The sequence below is a fragment of the Salmo salar genome, chromosome 27 (genome assembly GCF_965601325.2).
Source record: "Salmo salar chromosome 27, fSalSal1, whole genome shotgun sequence".
NCBI classification, from domain to species: domain Eukaryota; kingdom Metazoa; phylum Chordata; class Actinopteri; order Salmoniformes; family Salmonidae; genus Salmo; species Salmo salar.
In genome coordinates, this window is record NC_138317.1 from 26,112,874 (window position 1) to 26,128,925 (window position 16,052).

Here is a 16,052-nt window from a genome sequence, read left to right on the forward strand (position 1 = left end):
ATATATCTCCCTTCTCTCCCTTCGCCAGTGAATCAGACCAGTAGATTCTGGAGCTTCAGGGAGGTATGTGGCGACTGGGATGTAACACCATAGTCAAACAGCAGAGGGCAGAGTGTCACACCATCACCCAGCCAGCGTCACTCCATCCATGTATGACATGATAAACCCTCCCATTCTCCCCCTGCTTCTCCCTGAAATGTACTGTACACACTTACACTCCTCTAACATTTAAAAGCATTGGATTGGTGTAGACTGAAGGAGTGTCTGTCTAGAATAGTACCTACCTACACCATTCCATTCCACTCAGATCTACTGAAATGTTTAGGCACTAGGAGGTAGAGGTTAATGATTTCAGATTTATTGTGTCAGAGCGATATGTTCTACATGTGATATTTCTATTTTATCTGCACTATACACAGCTCTCAACACCATTAGTCCCCTCATGTTCCACCCCCCACCCTCAGCCAATAAAATCACAGACGACAGTGTGTTAACCAATGAGGTCTTTTATTTGGAACAGAGTGGCAAATTAGTGGCAGGGCCGTGGCGCAGAGGTCCGCCTCCCGGCGCTCAGCAGCCAATGACAGAAACAGCCTTAAAAAATGCAAATGTATAAAAACAGGATGGGTAACAGCAAACACAGTGTGGTGTGGCCTTCCACCAACTTGGCACACACACACACACACACACACACACACACACACATCTCTCTCTCTCTCTCTCTCTCTCTCTCTCTCTATTATTTGGCTATGCAGACTTATATGGGTACAAACACATGTTAACAGTTGGAAGGTAAGTTTAGAAAAGACAGTTCAGGTCAGTTCTGTCTGTGATGTGTGATGTCAGTCAGTCCTGCTACAGACAAACAGACCGTGAGTGACAGATTGTGTGTGAAAAAGTAGACTAGCCCCACATTCAGCAGTGAACAGGTGAGACCTACACACACACATACACACACACACACACGAGTCAGATGTGAAATAAGAGTGAGGTGTTCACTGCTTAAAAAAGAGGGGGCAAAGCAGTTGAGGCGTACGTACACACACACACACACACACACACACACACACACACACACACACACACACACACACACACACACAGGGGTACAGGTGTGACTACCTGACTATGGAAGAGCGTCAGAACTGCTGGAGCAGGTAAAATACACACCTGCCCACAGTACATTCCTCTCAGAACACACCCCTCTCTCTCTCACACACACACACACACACACACACACACACACACACACACACACACACACACACACACACACACACACACACACACACACACACACAGAGACTAGTATAGTTTGACTCCCATGCAGTTGTTCTACAGTACTGAATATATTAGAAGCTACTAGTCCAGTCGTACTGGTGTGTTGGTTATTGTTACAATCTTAGATAGAAAGCACAGCCCCCACTTCAACTCCTGTCCCCACACCTACCCACAGCCCCCACCTCAACTCCTGTCCCCACACCTACCCACAGCCCCCACTTCAACTCCTGTCCCCACACCTACCCACAGCCCCCACCTCAACTCCTGTCCCCACACCTACCCACAGCCCCCACCTCAACTCCTGTCCCCACACCTACCCACAGCCCCCACCTCAACTCCTGTCCCCACACCTACCCACAGCCCCCACCTCAACTCCTGTCCCCACACCTACTGATGGACAACTTCTACTTGAAGAGCCACTTTCAGCATTGTAAGCCCCTCCCTCACAGTCCCAAAGACCAGCCCACCCCCAAATAGACAGCCAATGGTAGAAGAGAAAGAAAGAGCATGCAGGGGATTGGATGGATACATGCTTGTGCCTTTACACAACGGACCAAACTCTAACCAACCAGCAACTGATCAGTCACTTATTAATAATGTACTGAAACCAGCTTGTGTGATGAGGATGATGATAATAAGTTGAGTGAGTGATATGATTTATATATATATATATATATATATATATATATTTAGTCAATGAAGCGCAAGTGATATATTTCTGTGTGTGTGTTTGAGCTTGTGAGCGCATGCTTGCATGTACGGCGTGTGTATATTTGCTTAAGTGTGTGAGTGCGTACTTGTGTGTGTGTGTGTGGGTGTGTGTGTGTGTTAAGAGCACAGCTCCACAGATTGACGTGATATAGAAATGGTGATCATGCGACTGGTTAGTGACAACGACAGAAAAAGTATTTCAAACAATGATATTTACATATAAACTTTTGAAACCGCTAAATACACATCCTTTCGTTCGTTTGAGTATTATTTTCATTATTACTATTATTTACCAACCAGCCCAGAACATTGATATATTATTGGTTATTATTACTATCCATAGAACTAATCACCTTTGTACAGCGTAAAGGAGCAAACCAGACAGCTAGCCGCTAGCCCTGTGTTAGCATACAGCCCCAGGGTCGTATTCATTGACACACAATGGAAAACGTTGTAAAGCATTTTGCAATGGAATACAGAAATGTGCATTTCTTATTGGACCAGGTAGTCTTAAGTCCAGGTAGTCCTCCCTGTTTCAGTCCGTTTTCTTTGTTTGGTGCCTAATGAATACAACCCAGGGATGTAGCGGAGGGTAAACACTCCCAGTAATCTGTTGTTTAAACACCCCTTTACTTGGTGAACAGTGTTTACGCAACTACTACGATCAGGTAGCGTTGTTAGCATTAGCTAACGTTTATGTTACCCCAGAGGTTTGTTTACCCACCATTTTATTTAACACTATATCCCTGGTTAGAATCCCTTGCTAACTACCAGTGAATGCTGCCACAACGTTGTCCTGAGGTTGTCAGAGCGTTGTGGGAGGGTTCCCCTACTCTGATTGGCCAAGCACAGAGAGAGGGGTCCAAGCCAGTGTGTGTGTGTGTGTGTGTGTGTGTGTGAGAGAGAGCACCAGGACAATGGAAGGCACTACAATAGAGACCTTTCCTCTAACCTTTGACCCCAGTGTCTGTGTGGCCAATCAGATGACACTCTCTTTCCTCCTCCGTTTGTCTCTGTCCCTTCTTCTCCCCCATCCCTCTTTCACTTAGCTCATTCGCTCCGTGGAACAGACACTAGAGTATTGTGCTGGAACACCGGATAAGAGCTTGTGTTTTTACAAAATAATCAGTTCATTACATCATCAGAACAATAATCATATAATATCAATAACAACATTTACTTAAAAAAAAAATAATTGTGTATCACGTTTTTATGTATTTTTTTCCAGCTGATATATTTATTTTTGTTCTTTTTTTTAAATGTATTTATATTTTTTAAAGAAATGTTTGAGTCCGTGGAGAGACGGGCACTCTCAGGAACAACTGACATGGAGCATAGGAGAGAAGAGAGGGGGAAAATATGGGAGAAGGATGGGAAGGAGATGTGAAGTGACAGGACAGGAAGGGAGCTGGAGTGATTAGCATCTCTCTCTCTCTCTCTCTCTCTCTGTGTGTGTTATGCGTAGAACTCCTCCTGTTTGTCCGCTTTCTGGTAGGTGACAGTGGCCTGCTTGGGTTCCTCCAGTGTGTAGCTTCCTTCATCTTTCTTCTTCATCCTGTACACCAGCAGCATGACCAGGAATGCTGCGAACAGAGCCCCCACTACACCTCCCACTATCACCGCTGTGGAGGGAGAGATAGAGGACGGGATGGCGGGGAGAGGGAGGGAGGGAGGGACAGAGCGGGAGGAATGGAGAAAGAAAGAGGAAGGGGAAAAAGAGAGAGAGACATATGGTCAAACAATGTAGAACTCATTCTGAATAGGACAAAAGATTCAGAACATGTAAAGAACAGAGACACATACACTAATGCCATGCAAGTGGTTGAAGTGGGCTAGTGCTGACCACTGGTATACAGACCACTGGTATACAGACCACTGGTATACAGACCACTGGTATCTCTAATTGTCTACTGCGTCTATACGCCTTCTGGTGAATATAGAATATGGAATATATATATAATAAAATGAGCCCGGTACGGCAAATTGAATGAGTTTAGTGAGTCCCGGGTTCTTCAAGTACCACTTTAAGCACTGCAGGCAATGCTAACATATGAACTGCCGTCTGTCATGATCATCTATCATACCCCAAGCTGTGTGCATTTACATAGTATCTACATAGCACATGCTATCATGTGTCATGACCGTCCCTACATATTAAGATCCTGTGTCACTAAGACACACAAATCATGTGTGGGCTACTGTTCCTACATACTACAACACACTAACAGCATGTGTGTCCAGTGCACAGACACACTAAGGACACAGTCAGCCTGCTTTGACTCCTGCTCTTTACCAATCACCACGAAGTCAGCGAAAACCACCGCCAGCAGGCAAGCAATCAGAATGGCTGGGGGAGAGACAGACAGCCAATCAGAATAAAGACAAAAGCTACGCCCCGTTAGAAGAATACGGAGAGAAAGAGAGACGAGTGAGAGAGATGAGTAGAGGGAAAGAGAGAGGAGTGAGAGAGACTAGTAGAGGGAAAGGTTTGCTATGGGTGGTTTTATTTTTCAGACAGACTGACCGACCGACAGACAGTGTTGTGTGTGTGTGTGTGTGTGTGTGTGTGTGTCCTCACCTATCAGAACCTCCTTCCTCTCCAAGATGTTCTTCTGAGGAAGTTGAGCGGCAGAACTTCCTGTGTTAATTGTGTTGCCAATCAGATCAGGTTCTGCCCCAGTCTCCATGCCACGGCCACGTCCAACAACCTCGTTGCCCTGGCGACGGTCCTCCTCCCGGATCTCAAAGTCTCCGCTGGGTCCATTAACCCCTAATTCATTATTCTGAGAGAGAGAGAGACAGACAGAAAGAGGGACAGAGAGAGAGAGAGCAAAAGAAAGAGAATGGGGGAGTGAGAGAGAAAGACACAATTACCATGTCAACTCACTCAACACATGAGATAGATTGGGGATTGGGGAAAGGGGATACCTAGTCAGTTGTACAACTGAATGAAAACCCAAATAAACGTCACATTATCTCCAGAAGCTGTGGAGTGTTTCAGTCGATTTAGCTGGATGCTAATCATGTAATTAATCATTAACGATGCTACTAACGAGGAGCCTCGCTCTTAACGAGGACCACCTGTGTCTCTCACTCCACATGTGATGGATAAATACACACAGGACACACACAAACACACACCATTGTCGTAGAGGGCTGCTGTGGGCGTGTGCTCCTCTCTGTGGGTGCGGCTTTAGTAGGCGTGGTCACCAGAACACTGGGCCTGAAGGGGGTGGAGCTAGACCTCTCAGTTAGGGCTGGGCCAGTCGTAGTGGGTGGAGCTGTTGTCTCTGGGAGGGGTGTGGTCTCTGTCTCTGTAGTGGTCACTTCTTCCTCGTCTTCTTCTTCCGTGGTGGTCTCCATAGGCATACTGGTGGTGGGGTCTGGGGACAGGTAGACATCCTCGTCCTCTTCTTCCGTGGTGGTCTCCATAGGCATACTGGTGGTGGGGTCTGGGGACAGGTAGACATCCTCGTCCTCTTCTTCTGTGGTGACCAGGTCCTGCACGCCACTAGAGGGTGCCGCACTCTCCGCCAGAGGCGTCGCTGTGCTGGTGGTCGCCATGGGAACAGCCGCCGGGCCACGGGGTGAGATGGTAGTCTGGGCGGCTCTCGCTCTTTCACGTTCTCTTTCTCGTTCCCTCTCTATTTCCCGTTGTCTCTCTCTTTCTCGTTCTCTCTCCCTCTCCTTTTCTCTCTCCCTCTCTCTATCCCTCTCCCGCTCTCGTTCTCTCTCCCGCTCCATCTCCCTTACTCTCTCTCTTTCCCTCTCCCTCTCCCTCTCCCTCCCTCTCTCCCACTCTACCCCACTCTCCCCCTCTCCCTCAGTGGGTAGTGGGGTGGGGAGAGCGTCAGGGTTGGGATTGGGCTCGGCTGCAGGTGGGGCTGAGGGGGCGGGGCCAGTGGCCTGGGTGGTGGAAAGGGGGAGGGCCTCCTCAGTGGTGAAAGACACACCCACCACTGTAGGGTTGACCTTCATCTCTGGAACTATGGAGAGAAAGAAAGAGGGAAGGAGAGGGATTAACTGTTAAACTAAATATGAACAAAAAACTTAGCAGAATGAGAGGAAATGAGAGAGGAAGAGCGCGAGAGATAGAATGGCTAAATACAGTCATAGAATCTAATCTGAAGCAGAAATAGAATGGCTAAATACAGTCATAGAATCTAATCTGAAGCAGAAATAGAATGGCTAAATACAGTCATAGAATCTAATCTGAAGCAGAAATAGAATGGCTAAATACAGTCATAGAATCTAATCTGAAGCAGAAATAGAATGGCTAAATACAGTCATAGAATCTAATCTGAAGCAGAAATAGAATGGCTAAATACAGTCATAGAATCTAATCTGAAGCAGAAATAGAATGGCTAAATACAGTCATAGAATCTAATCTGAAACAGAAATAGAATGGCTAAATACAGTCATAGAATCTAATCTGAAGCAGAAATAGAATGGCTAAATACAGTCATAGAATCTAATCTGAAGCAGAAATAGAATGGCTAAATACAGTCATAGAATCTAATCTGAAGCAGAAATAGAATGGCTAAATACAGTCATAGAATCTAATCTGAAGCAGAAATAGAATGGCTAAATACAGTCATAGAATCTAATCTGAAACAGAAATAGAATGGCTAAATACAGTCATAGAATCTAATCTGAAACAAACAAAGGCCTCTTACAAATAAGCATTATAGAGGTAATTCTACACACACACACACACACACACACACACACACACACACACACACACACACACACACACACACACACACACACACACACTGGTGCATTAACCAAACATGGGAACTGGACACAGACACAGAACACACATATGCAAACTAAAACACACACAATGGCCTGTCTGCATGATATGATCTGATCTGCTGCCTGTAACCAGATGACAGTAAATAAGATCACTTCATCTGGGTGGAGACCTGGCTACTGGGAAGGGTGTGTGCACGCGTTCAGTTTGAGTGTTCAGTTTCTGTGTCCAGTTCCTGTGTTTCGTTAATGCAAGGCCGTGTATGTGTGCATTTATGCGTGTGTAGTCCCTGTGTTTAATTTGACCTCAGATTTGGGTTTGGGAGTCAGAGCTGCAGATTTAAACACAGCAGCTGTCACCTCTTAAACCAACAGGCTGCAGAGAATTCACACACACACACAATCTAACGTAGGCCGCCTACACGTTCAAACATGCCTATGTTAGATTGTGTGTGTGTGTGTGTGTGTACATAGGCCACCTACACGTTCAAACATGCCTATGTACACACACACACACACTACACACTACACACTCACAGCCAGATCCAGAGCCTGAGAAGAGGTCTTCATCATCATAGAACTCATCTCCAGAAGAACCTTCTTGACCTGTGGACGGAACCCAGGTCTGACCCTGGAGAGAGAAAGAAAAGACAGAGAGGTTATTCTTCTCTCTGTTTGTTTTGTCCATTTCATCCATCATAGAAAACTTAGTTAGATGAGACTACTTTCAGAAGGAAAAAGCCAGAGAGATGAGAGAGGAACTATCCATTGGGGAGAAAAGAAGAGACAGAGACTAGAAAATAGAAGAGAGAGATGGACCATTATCTTCCATTAACAGGAGAGAGTAGACAAGGCATCTGTTTCTCTCTCTCACACGAGAGACTGTCAGACTGTTCTATTGAGTTCTATAACTGACCACTATTGAGTTGAGTATAAGTACTATTGTAGAGTCTAAACCAAAGCTGAAAGTTTGGTCGGCCAAAGTTGTTTTCAGTTCTATAATGGCTTAGAGATGAGAAGAGCTGTTTGTTGGTCATCTCAATAAGTGGATGTTGGATACATAACAATGTCCGTCATATTTTTATACAGCCCAGAAACACTGTTTCACCTGAGTTACATACAGTCAGAAAAATAGCAAACGATGAGAGATGTTTCATTACCAGCATAAAACCAAAACACCACAGCCATAGTTCACCACAATAATCCAGGTAGGTAACATTAGAACAGCTCATCTACATTTCAAAACAAACTGGGATTCAAACAAACGCAGATAAACAAGCTGTGCACTGCGTTTGACTTTTAACTGTCTGGTCCTGTGGTCGTGCTGTGATGACCTCGCCACCCCAAGCTCAGGTCAAGAGAAAGGTGACAGGGTCCGGGTGAGCTCCCGCCGGCCTGAATGTCCTCACCTCCACCCTCTCTGACCTTCCCCAAAACGGTTAAGTCGCTTAGTGCTGAGGACATGCCACTTCATATGGCTATTGGGAATAGGGATGTTACATATGGGGTGACTTGGAGAGATGTGGGGTGGTTTATGGTAGATATGACAGGTTCAGGGTAGATACTGTACATTTTATTTGGATAATTACTGTAGTACTATCAGCTAGCTTCCTACTGTTCATTATAAACTGTTGTGTAAACAGCCATCATATCTTAAAGTCAACCTCTGGCAGGCAGGAAGAAACAGACAGACACACAGACAGACAATGCCAGTTAGCTGGTGTAATCCCACTCTCTCTCTGCCTCCAGGAAACACAAAGGAAACTTGATGCCACTGAAAGCCAATTAAACCATCATGGAATGTAGAAACTAGAACCCTGACCTCAGTGTGGCACTACTTGCTTCACTATGGACTGTACTAGAACCACATTTCAACTGGAACGCTGTTCACTCTATAGTGCACTATTTCTGGCACCCTATCCCCCTGTATAGTGTCCAGCTTTTGGTCAGAAGTGCTTTTTCCTCTTATAGTGCACTACTTTTGATGCGCTGTGTTTTAGTTATAGTAGTAGTGCACTACTTTTGATGCGCTGTGTTTTAGTTTTAGTAGTAGTGCACTACTTTTGATGCGCTGTGTTTTAGTTATAGTAGTAGTGCACTACTTTTGATGCCCTGTGCTTTAGTTATAGTAGTAGTGCACTACTTTTGATGCCCTGTGTTTTAGTTATAGTAGTAGTGCACTACTTTTGATGCGCTGTGTTTTAGTTTTAGTAGTAATGCACTACTTTTGATGCGCTGTGTTTTAGTTATAGTAGTAGTGCACTACTTTTGATGCGGTGTGTTTTAGTTATAGTAGTAGTGCACTACTTTTGATGCCCTGTGTTTTAGTTATAGTAGTAGTGCACTACTTTTGATGCGCTGTGTTTTAGTTTTAGTAGTAGTGCACTACTTTTGATGCGCTGTGTTTTAGTTTTAGTAGTAGTGCACTACTTTTGATGCGCTGTGTTTTAGTTATAGTAGTAGTGCACTACTTTTGATGCCCTGTGTTTTAGTTATAGTAGTAGTGCACTACTTTTGATGCGCTGTGTTTTAGTTATAGTAGTAGTGCACTACTTTTGATGCGCTGTGTTTTAGTTTTAGTAGTAATGCACTACTTTTGATGCGCTGTGTTTTAGTTATAGTAGTAGTGCACTACTTTTGATGCGGTGTGTTTTAGTTATAGTAGTAGTGCACTACTTTTGATGCCCTGTGTTTTAGTTATAGTAGTAGTGCACTACTCTTGATGCGCTGTGTTTTAGTTTTAGTAGTAGTGCACTACTTTTGATGCCCTGTGTTTTAGTTATAGTAGTAGTGCACTACTTTTGATGCGCTGTGTTTTAGTTTTAGTAGTAGTGCACTACTTTTGATGCGCTGTGTTTTAGTTATAGTAGTAGTGCACTACTTTTGATGCCCTGTGTTTTAGTTATAGTAGTAGTGCACTACTTTTGATGCCCTGTGTTTTAGTTATAGTAGTAGTGCACTACTTTTGATGCGCTGTGTTTTAGTTTTAGTAGTAGTGCACTACTTTTGATGCGCTGTGTTTTAGTTATAGTAGTAGTGCACTACTTTTGATGCCCTGTGTTTTAGTTATAGTAGTAGTGCACTACTTTTGATGCCCTGTGTTTTAGTTATAGTAGTAATGCACTACTTTTGATGCGCTGTGTTTTAGTTATAGTAGTAGTGCACTACTTTTGATGCGGTGTGTTTTAGTTATAGTAGTAGTGCACTACTTTTGATGCCCTGTGTTTTAGTTATAGTAGTAGTGCACTACTTTTGATGCGCTGTGTTTTAGTTATAGTAGTAGTGCACTACTTTTGATGCGGTGTGTTTTAGTTATAGTAGTAGAAAAATAGGATATTCAATAGAAAAATAGGATATTACTATGAAAAATGAAATTTTTCAGGTTTGTATATGTATTTCTTAGTTTTTAAAGTCATTATCTCATCTCTGATCAGGCAGTAGCATCCAGCCAGCTAGACAACCATCTACCGTTATCTCTGATCAGGCAGTAGCATCCAGCCAGCTAGACAACCATCTACCGTTATCTCTGATCAGGCAGTAGCATCCAGCCAGCTAGACAACCATCTACCGTTATCTCTGATCAGGCAGTAGCATCCAGCCAGCTAGACAACCATCTACCGTTATCTCTGATCAGGCAGTAGCATCCAGCCAGCTAGACAACCATCTACCGTTATCTCTGTGCTCCCCACACTGTACAGTCTTTGAGTCATCCTACTTAGCTAGGCTAGTAGCTGCCTAAATATGCTGCAGAGCTGTCTGAAAATAATTGTACTAGTTCTTCATAGTACATAAGGTATATATATTCAAGACTGCTTATTACAACAACTATCAATTGGTCAGAGCTACTTCACGAACGGTCACTAACCCTCTTGTTTGTACATTCCTCTCTTATGCGGTCTGTGTGTAGACCATCCGTCTCTGTCCAAGCCGGGAATAACAGGTGCAATGGATTATGGTCATTGTAGTTAAAAAACACGTTTCTACCTGAACTAGGTTGAATATTTGCCGAATGAAAACTCACAGCGTCCCACATACAGTAGTTCTTGATTTAATTTCTCTCGTGAATGATTTGATTTCTCTAGAGAAACGGCGCGCTGAGCTCACAAAAAAAGAACAAAAATGTAATTCAACTAATTGAACTGACGTTGGTCAATTAGTTGTTTAATAACTCAGCACTACCTCTGAGATATAACTATAAGTTAGAACTATAAGAGCTCGAATGATGTAGGTTCAAATGAAAGTTCTTTACAAATGGGAGAAGTACTAAATGTTGTCTTGATTCTCTGAGCAGGTTTGTAGAGAAACAACATTCACATGGGAGTCAGGAAGTTTGAAAGTAGGCAGTCTGAAAGTAGACTGAACCTTTCTTTTATTGCAGGGCTACTGTTACTAGCAAACCCAACGATCAGTCAGCACTGAAAAGTGCTGAAAAGACATCTCAAACCGTTCATGGCAGCAGGTGTGTGTGTGTGTGTGTGTGTGTGTGTGTGTGTGTGTGTGTGTGTGTGTGTGTGTGTGTGTGTGTGTGTGTGTGTGTGTGTGTGTGTGTGTGTGTGTGTGTGTGTGTGTGTCTATAGCAAGGATCTGTTTTACAATGAGGCCCGTTGCTAGGAGCAACCTCTGCCTTTCACAGAAATTCACATCTCCCACAGTGAGGCAACCACACACACAACCTTAAATGAACACACACGCAAACACAACTGATACGTACACACATGACTGTAACTAAATAGGCAGGAGTTACGTAACACCAAATAAACAACCCATAAACAAGTTAAAAACAGACTGTTTCTCTCCTCCAGCTCTCTCGCCCTTCATCGGTCTCCCTTTATCTTTCCTTTCATCTGTTTTTCTCCCTTATCTATCCCTCCTTCTCTCTTTATCTCTCTCTCTCACACCCTCTCTCCCAATCCTTCTCTGATTGTTGTTGGAGCTGTGTCAACAACCCCCACCTTCCTCTCTTCTCATCCTCCTATCTTTCCCCTCCTCCTCAGGCTAGCTGTGAGACTGTCCCTTGAAGAAGCCTCTCACATACCACCCCTGATTATAAACACACACACACACACACACACACACACACACACACGTACTGTATTTCACGCCTGCTTTGTTTTCCTCTGTGTTCAGTCTGAGTAAGCATGTAGGTTATGTCTGTGTGTGTTTATGATGTGTATGTGAGAGAGATAGAGAAGGACAGAGAGATGCATGTCTATATAGTTGTTTATGTATGTATCCTTTATGTTTATCCTATGTTTATCCTTCAACAGTAATGTCTCTCCATCCGCAGGGTAAATATATATGAGTGCATATTACAAGTGTAAATGTATAGTATGACCTGATTCTGGAGCGTGTTACTCTGTGTATAATGACAGGGTGTGTGTACATACATATGTCTCTGCTCGTATAAACAAGTGTGTGAGAGTGTATGTAATCACAGGGTTTGTTGTGGTGTGTGTGTGTGTGTGTGTGTGTTATGTGATTTTGGGTGGCGAATACAGCCGAGGCTGCAGTTTGTCTGCACACAGACAATCAGGAAAGTCAGCTAAAAACAGGAGCATATGTTTGCTATACAACACAGGGTAGTTAACACACCACACTGAGAGGTGGACACACACATACAATGCATTATGATTTGGTTATAATGAATGTACGACTTGGCATGAGCATGTATGACATTCTTGTAATGTCTTATAAATATATCTTGAAGTGTAACAAATATCATGAACACGTGGATGTTAAAAGCAGGATCAGAAAGGTCAAGTGTGCCAGCTAACTTCTGGGTTGTTACATACAAGTCAGTCTTTGTTTCAAGTCAAACTTATGGTGTTCTTTCAGAATGTTTAGGAAAGTTAGCTGGCTAACTCTTTCATCCTGTTTTATGACAGTTCTACCCCTCAGTAACCCCACCCTTATTCAATGCACTGTAATGTGTAATGTGTAGATTGTAGCAGATAGAACTGTAGTGTATAGAGCAGAAATTCTACATGCCAGTGAATCATATCCATTCTACACAACACATTTTTATCTAGCCATTTGGTTCCATGACGTTGCACCCTCCAGTCTAGAATAAGCCCCTTTGTTTTTTAAGTTAACTGTTGTTATAAGTTGCTGTATGAATGACATGTTATTTTAAGTCCAGGCTTTTCCTGTCTTTACTGTTTTCCAGTGTGTGGGTTTATGTGTGCCTGTGTGGGTTTATGTGTGCCTGTGTGTGTGTGTGTGTGTGTGTGTGTGTGTGTGTGTGTGTGTGTGTGTGTGTGTGCTTCTGGTTTCTAACAGGTTGATCCTGCTAGGTCAACCAGCTCCCTGCTCTCTCTCACAGAGACAGAGAGCTAAACTGTGATTCACATAAAAATACATATCCTGCTACACAGGACTAGAGGCTAGTGGTTCATAACACACAGTCTGCTACACAGGACTAGAGGCTAGTGGTTCATAACACACAGTCTGCTACACAGGACTAGAGGCTAGTGGTTCATAACACACAGTCTGCTACACAGGACTAGAGGCTAGTGGTTCATAACACACAGTCTGCTACACAGGACTAGAGGCTAGTGGTTCATAACACACAGTCTGCTACACAGGACTAGAGGCTAGTGATTCATAACACACAGTCTGCTACACAGGACTAGAGGCTAGTGATTCTATGTGTGAACTAAACTGTTTTCCAGTCCCAGCTCAAGCTTATTATGTTGTGTTCCTGATAACTGCATGCACTGGTTTAGTGCTTTATGATTGCCTCAAGCAATTACGGGCTCCCGAGTGGCGCAGCGGTCTAAGGCACTGCATCTCAGCGCTAGAGGCATCACTACAGACCCTGGTTCGATTCCAGGCTGTATCACAACTGGCCGTGATTGGGAGTCCCATAGGGTGGCGCACAATTGGCCCAGAGTCATCTGGGTTTGGCTGGGGTAGGCCATCATTGTACCTCTACGCAGACGACACCATTCTGTAGACTTCTGGCCCTTCTTTGGACACTGTTAACAAACCTCCAAACGAGCTTCACTGCCATACAACTCTCCTTCCGTGGCCTCCAACTGCTCTTAAATGCTAGAAAAATGAAATGCATGCTCTTCAACCGATCGCTGCCCGCCTGACTAGCATCACTACTCTGGATGTTCTGACTTAGAATATGTGGACAACTACAAATACCTAGGTGTCTGGTTAGACTGTAAACTCTCCTTCCAGACTCACATTAAGCATCTCCAATCCAAAATTAAATCTAGAATCGGCTTCCTATTTCGCAACAAAGCATCCTTAACTCATGCTGCAAGAAATATCCTCGTAAAACTGACTATCCTACCGATCCTTGACTTTGGCGATGTCATTTACAAAATAGCCTCCAACACTCTACTCAGTAAATTGGATGCAGTCTATCACAGTGCCATCCGTTTTGTCACCAAAGCCCTATATACTACCCACCATTGCGACCTGTATGCTTTCGTTGGCTGGTCCTCGCTACATATTCATCGCCAAACACACTGGCTCCAGGTCATCTATAAGTCTTTGCTAGGTAAAGCCCCGCCTTATCTCAGCTCACTGGTCACCATAGCAGCACCCACCCGTAGCACGCGCTCCAGCAGGTATATTTCACTGGTCATCCCCAAAGCCAACACCTCCTTTGGCCGCCTTTCCTTCCAGTTCTCTGCTGTCAATGACTGGAACGAATTGCAAAAATCACTGAAGCTGGAGACTCATATCTCCCTCACTAACTTTAAGCATCAGCTGTCAGAGCAGCTCACAGATCGTTGCACCTGTACACAGCCCATCTGTAAATAGCCCACCCAACTACCTCATCCCCATATTGTTATTTATTTTTGCTCTTTTGCACCCCAGTATCTCTACTTGCACATCATCATCTGCACATCTATCACTCCAGTGTTAATGTTAAATTGTAATTATGTTGTCACTATGGCCTATTTATTGCCATACCTCCCTAATCTTACTACATTTGTACACACTGTATGTAGATTTTTCTATTGTGTTATTGACTGTACGTTTGTTTATTCCATGTGTAACTCTGTGTTGTTGTTTTTGTCAAACTGCTTTGCTTTATCTTGGTCGCAGTTGTAAATGAGAACTTGTTCTCAAATAAAGGTAAATAAAAAAATAAAAAGCCAATGTGTTCATCAGGAGTTTATACATGTAGTAATATGGTGACTCCGGTAGTCAGTCGAGCGGTGTTTCCTCCGACACATTGGTGTGGCTGACATCCAGGTTAAGCGAGCAGTGTGATAAAAAGTAGATGCACAGGCGGGTCATGTTTCAGAGGACGCATGACTCGACCGTCGACTCTCTCGAGCCCATTGAGGAGTTGCAGAGATGAGCCAAGGGACCTAAAACAGGGTAAAAAAATACACTTGTGCCCATGCCACCCTGAACACGCCTGCTCAGGGTCGGGCCTGGTTAGTGTCGAGATGGGAAACCACCTGGGAATACCAGGTGCCGTAAGCTAAATATAAATAAAACATTTAAGAAATATTTTGTTGTTGATTAGATTGATATTCAACCCCCCATCAACGTGTGTGTGTGTGTTTCACTGGGGACGAGGGGGGGGTTGAAAACATTCTGAAATATAGAAAAATGTATGTCCCCCCCCACCTCTAAAACCAAAGTTGTGCCCCTGCCCTAAGTCAACACCTTAGAATTCCTTTTGGCAGCGATTACAGCTGTAAGTCTTTCTGGGTAAGTCTAACAGCTTTGCAAACCTGGATGGTACAATATTTGCCCATTATTCTTTTTAAAATTCTAAAAGCTCTGTCAAGTTGGTTGTTGATCATTGCTAGACAGTCATTTTCAAGTCTTGCCATAGATGTTCAAGCTGATTTAAGTCAAAACTGTAACTAGGTCACTCAGGAACATTTAATGTCATCTTGGTAAGTAACTCCAGTGTATATTTGGCCTTGCATTTTAGGTTATTGTCCTGCTGAAAGGTGAATTTGTCTCCCAGTGTCTGTCGGAAAGCAAATTCTATTTCTTTTATTTTTATCCTAAAAAACTCCCTAATCCTTGCCGATGACAAGTACCCATAACATGATGCAGCCACCACCATGCTCGAAAATATGAAGATTGGTACGCAGTGAGGTGTTGTGTTGGCCCAAACATAATGCTTTGTATTCAGGGAAAAAAGTTCCTTTTTTGCAGTATTACTTTAATGCCTTATTGCAAACAGGATGCATGTTTTGGAATATTTTTTATTCTGTACAATCTTCCTTCAGGTTAGTATTGTAGAGTAACTGTAATGTTGTTGATCCATCCTCAGTTCTCTCCTATCACAGCCATTAAACTCTGTAACTGTGTTA

General features: G+C 43.6%; 1 protein-coding gene across 2 annotated transcripts in view; it reads right to left on the reverse strand.

The window, feature by feature from the left end:
- Nucleotides 1-488: 488 nt before the first annotated feature.
- sdc3 (syndecan 3) overlaps nucleotides 489-16,052 on the reverse strand; it is a 35,338-nt gene continuing 19,774 nt past the window's right edge. Inside the window, exons 1-5 of one of the 2 annotated variants that reach the window (XM_045709368.2) lie at nucleotides 10,616-10,798; nucleotides 7,288-7,381; nucleotides 5,134-5,978; nucleotides 4,571-4,775; nucleotides 489-3,614 (exon numbers count right to left, since the gene is read on the reverse strand). In XM_045709368.2, coding sequence (XP_045565324.2) covers nucleotides 3,448-3,614; nucleotides 4,571-4,775; nucleotides 5,134-5,978; nucleotides 7,288-7,381; nucleotides 10,616-10,783 — 1,479 coding nt within the window. In that variant the 5' untranslated portion in view covers nucleotides 10,784-10,798 and the 3' untranslated portion in view covers nucleotides 489-3,447. Of the gene's footprint in view, nucleotides 3,615-4,570; nucleotides 4,776-5,133; nucleotides 5,979-7,287; nucleotides 7,382-10,615; nucleotides 10,799-16,052 lie in introns of those variants that run through there. The other variant, XM_014178121.3, reaches the window with a different exon arrangement.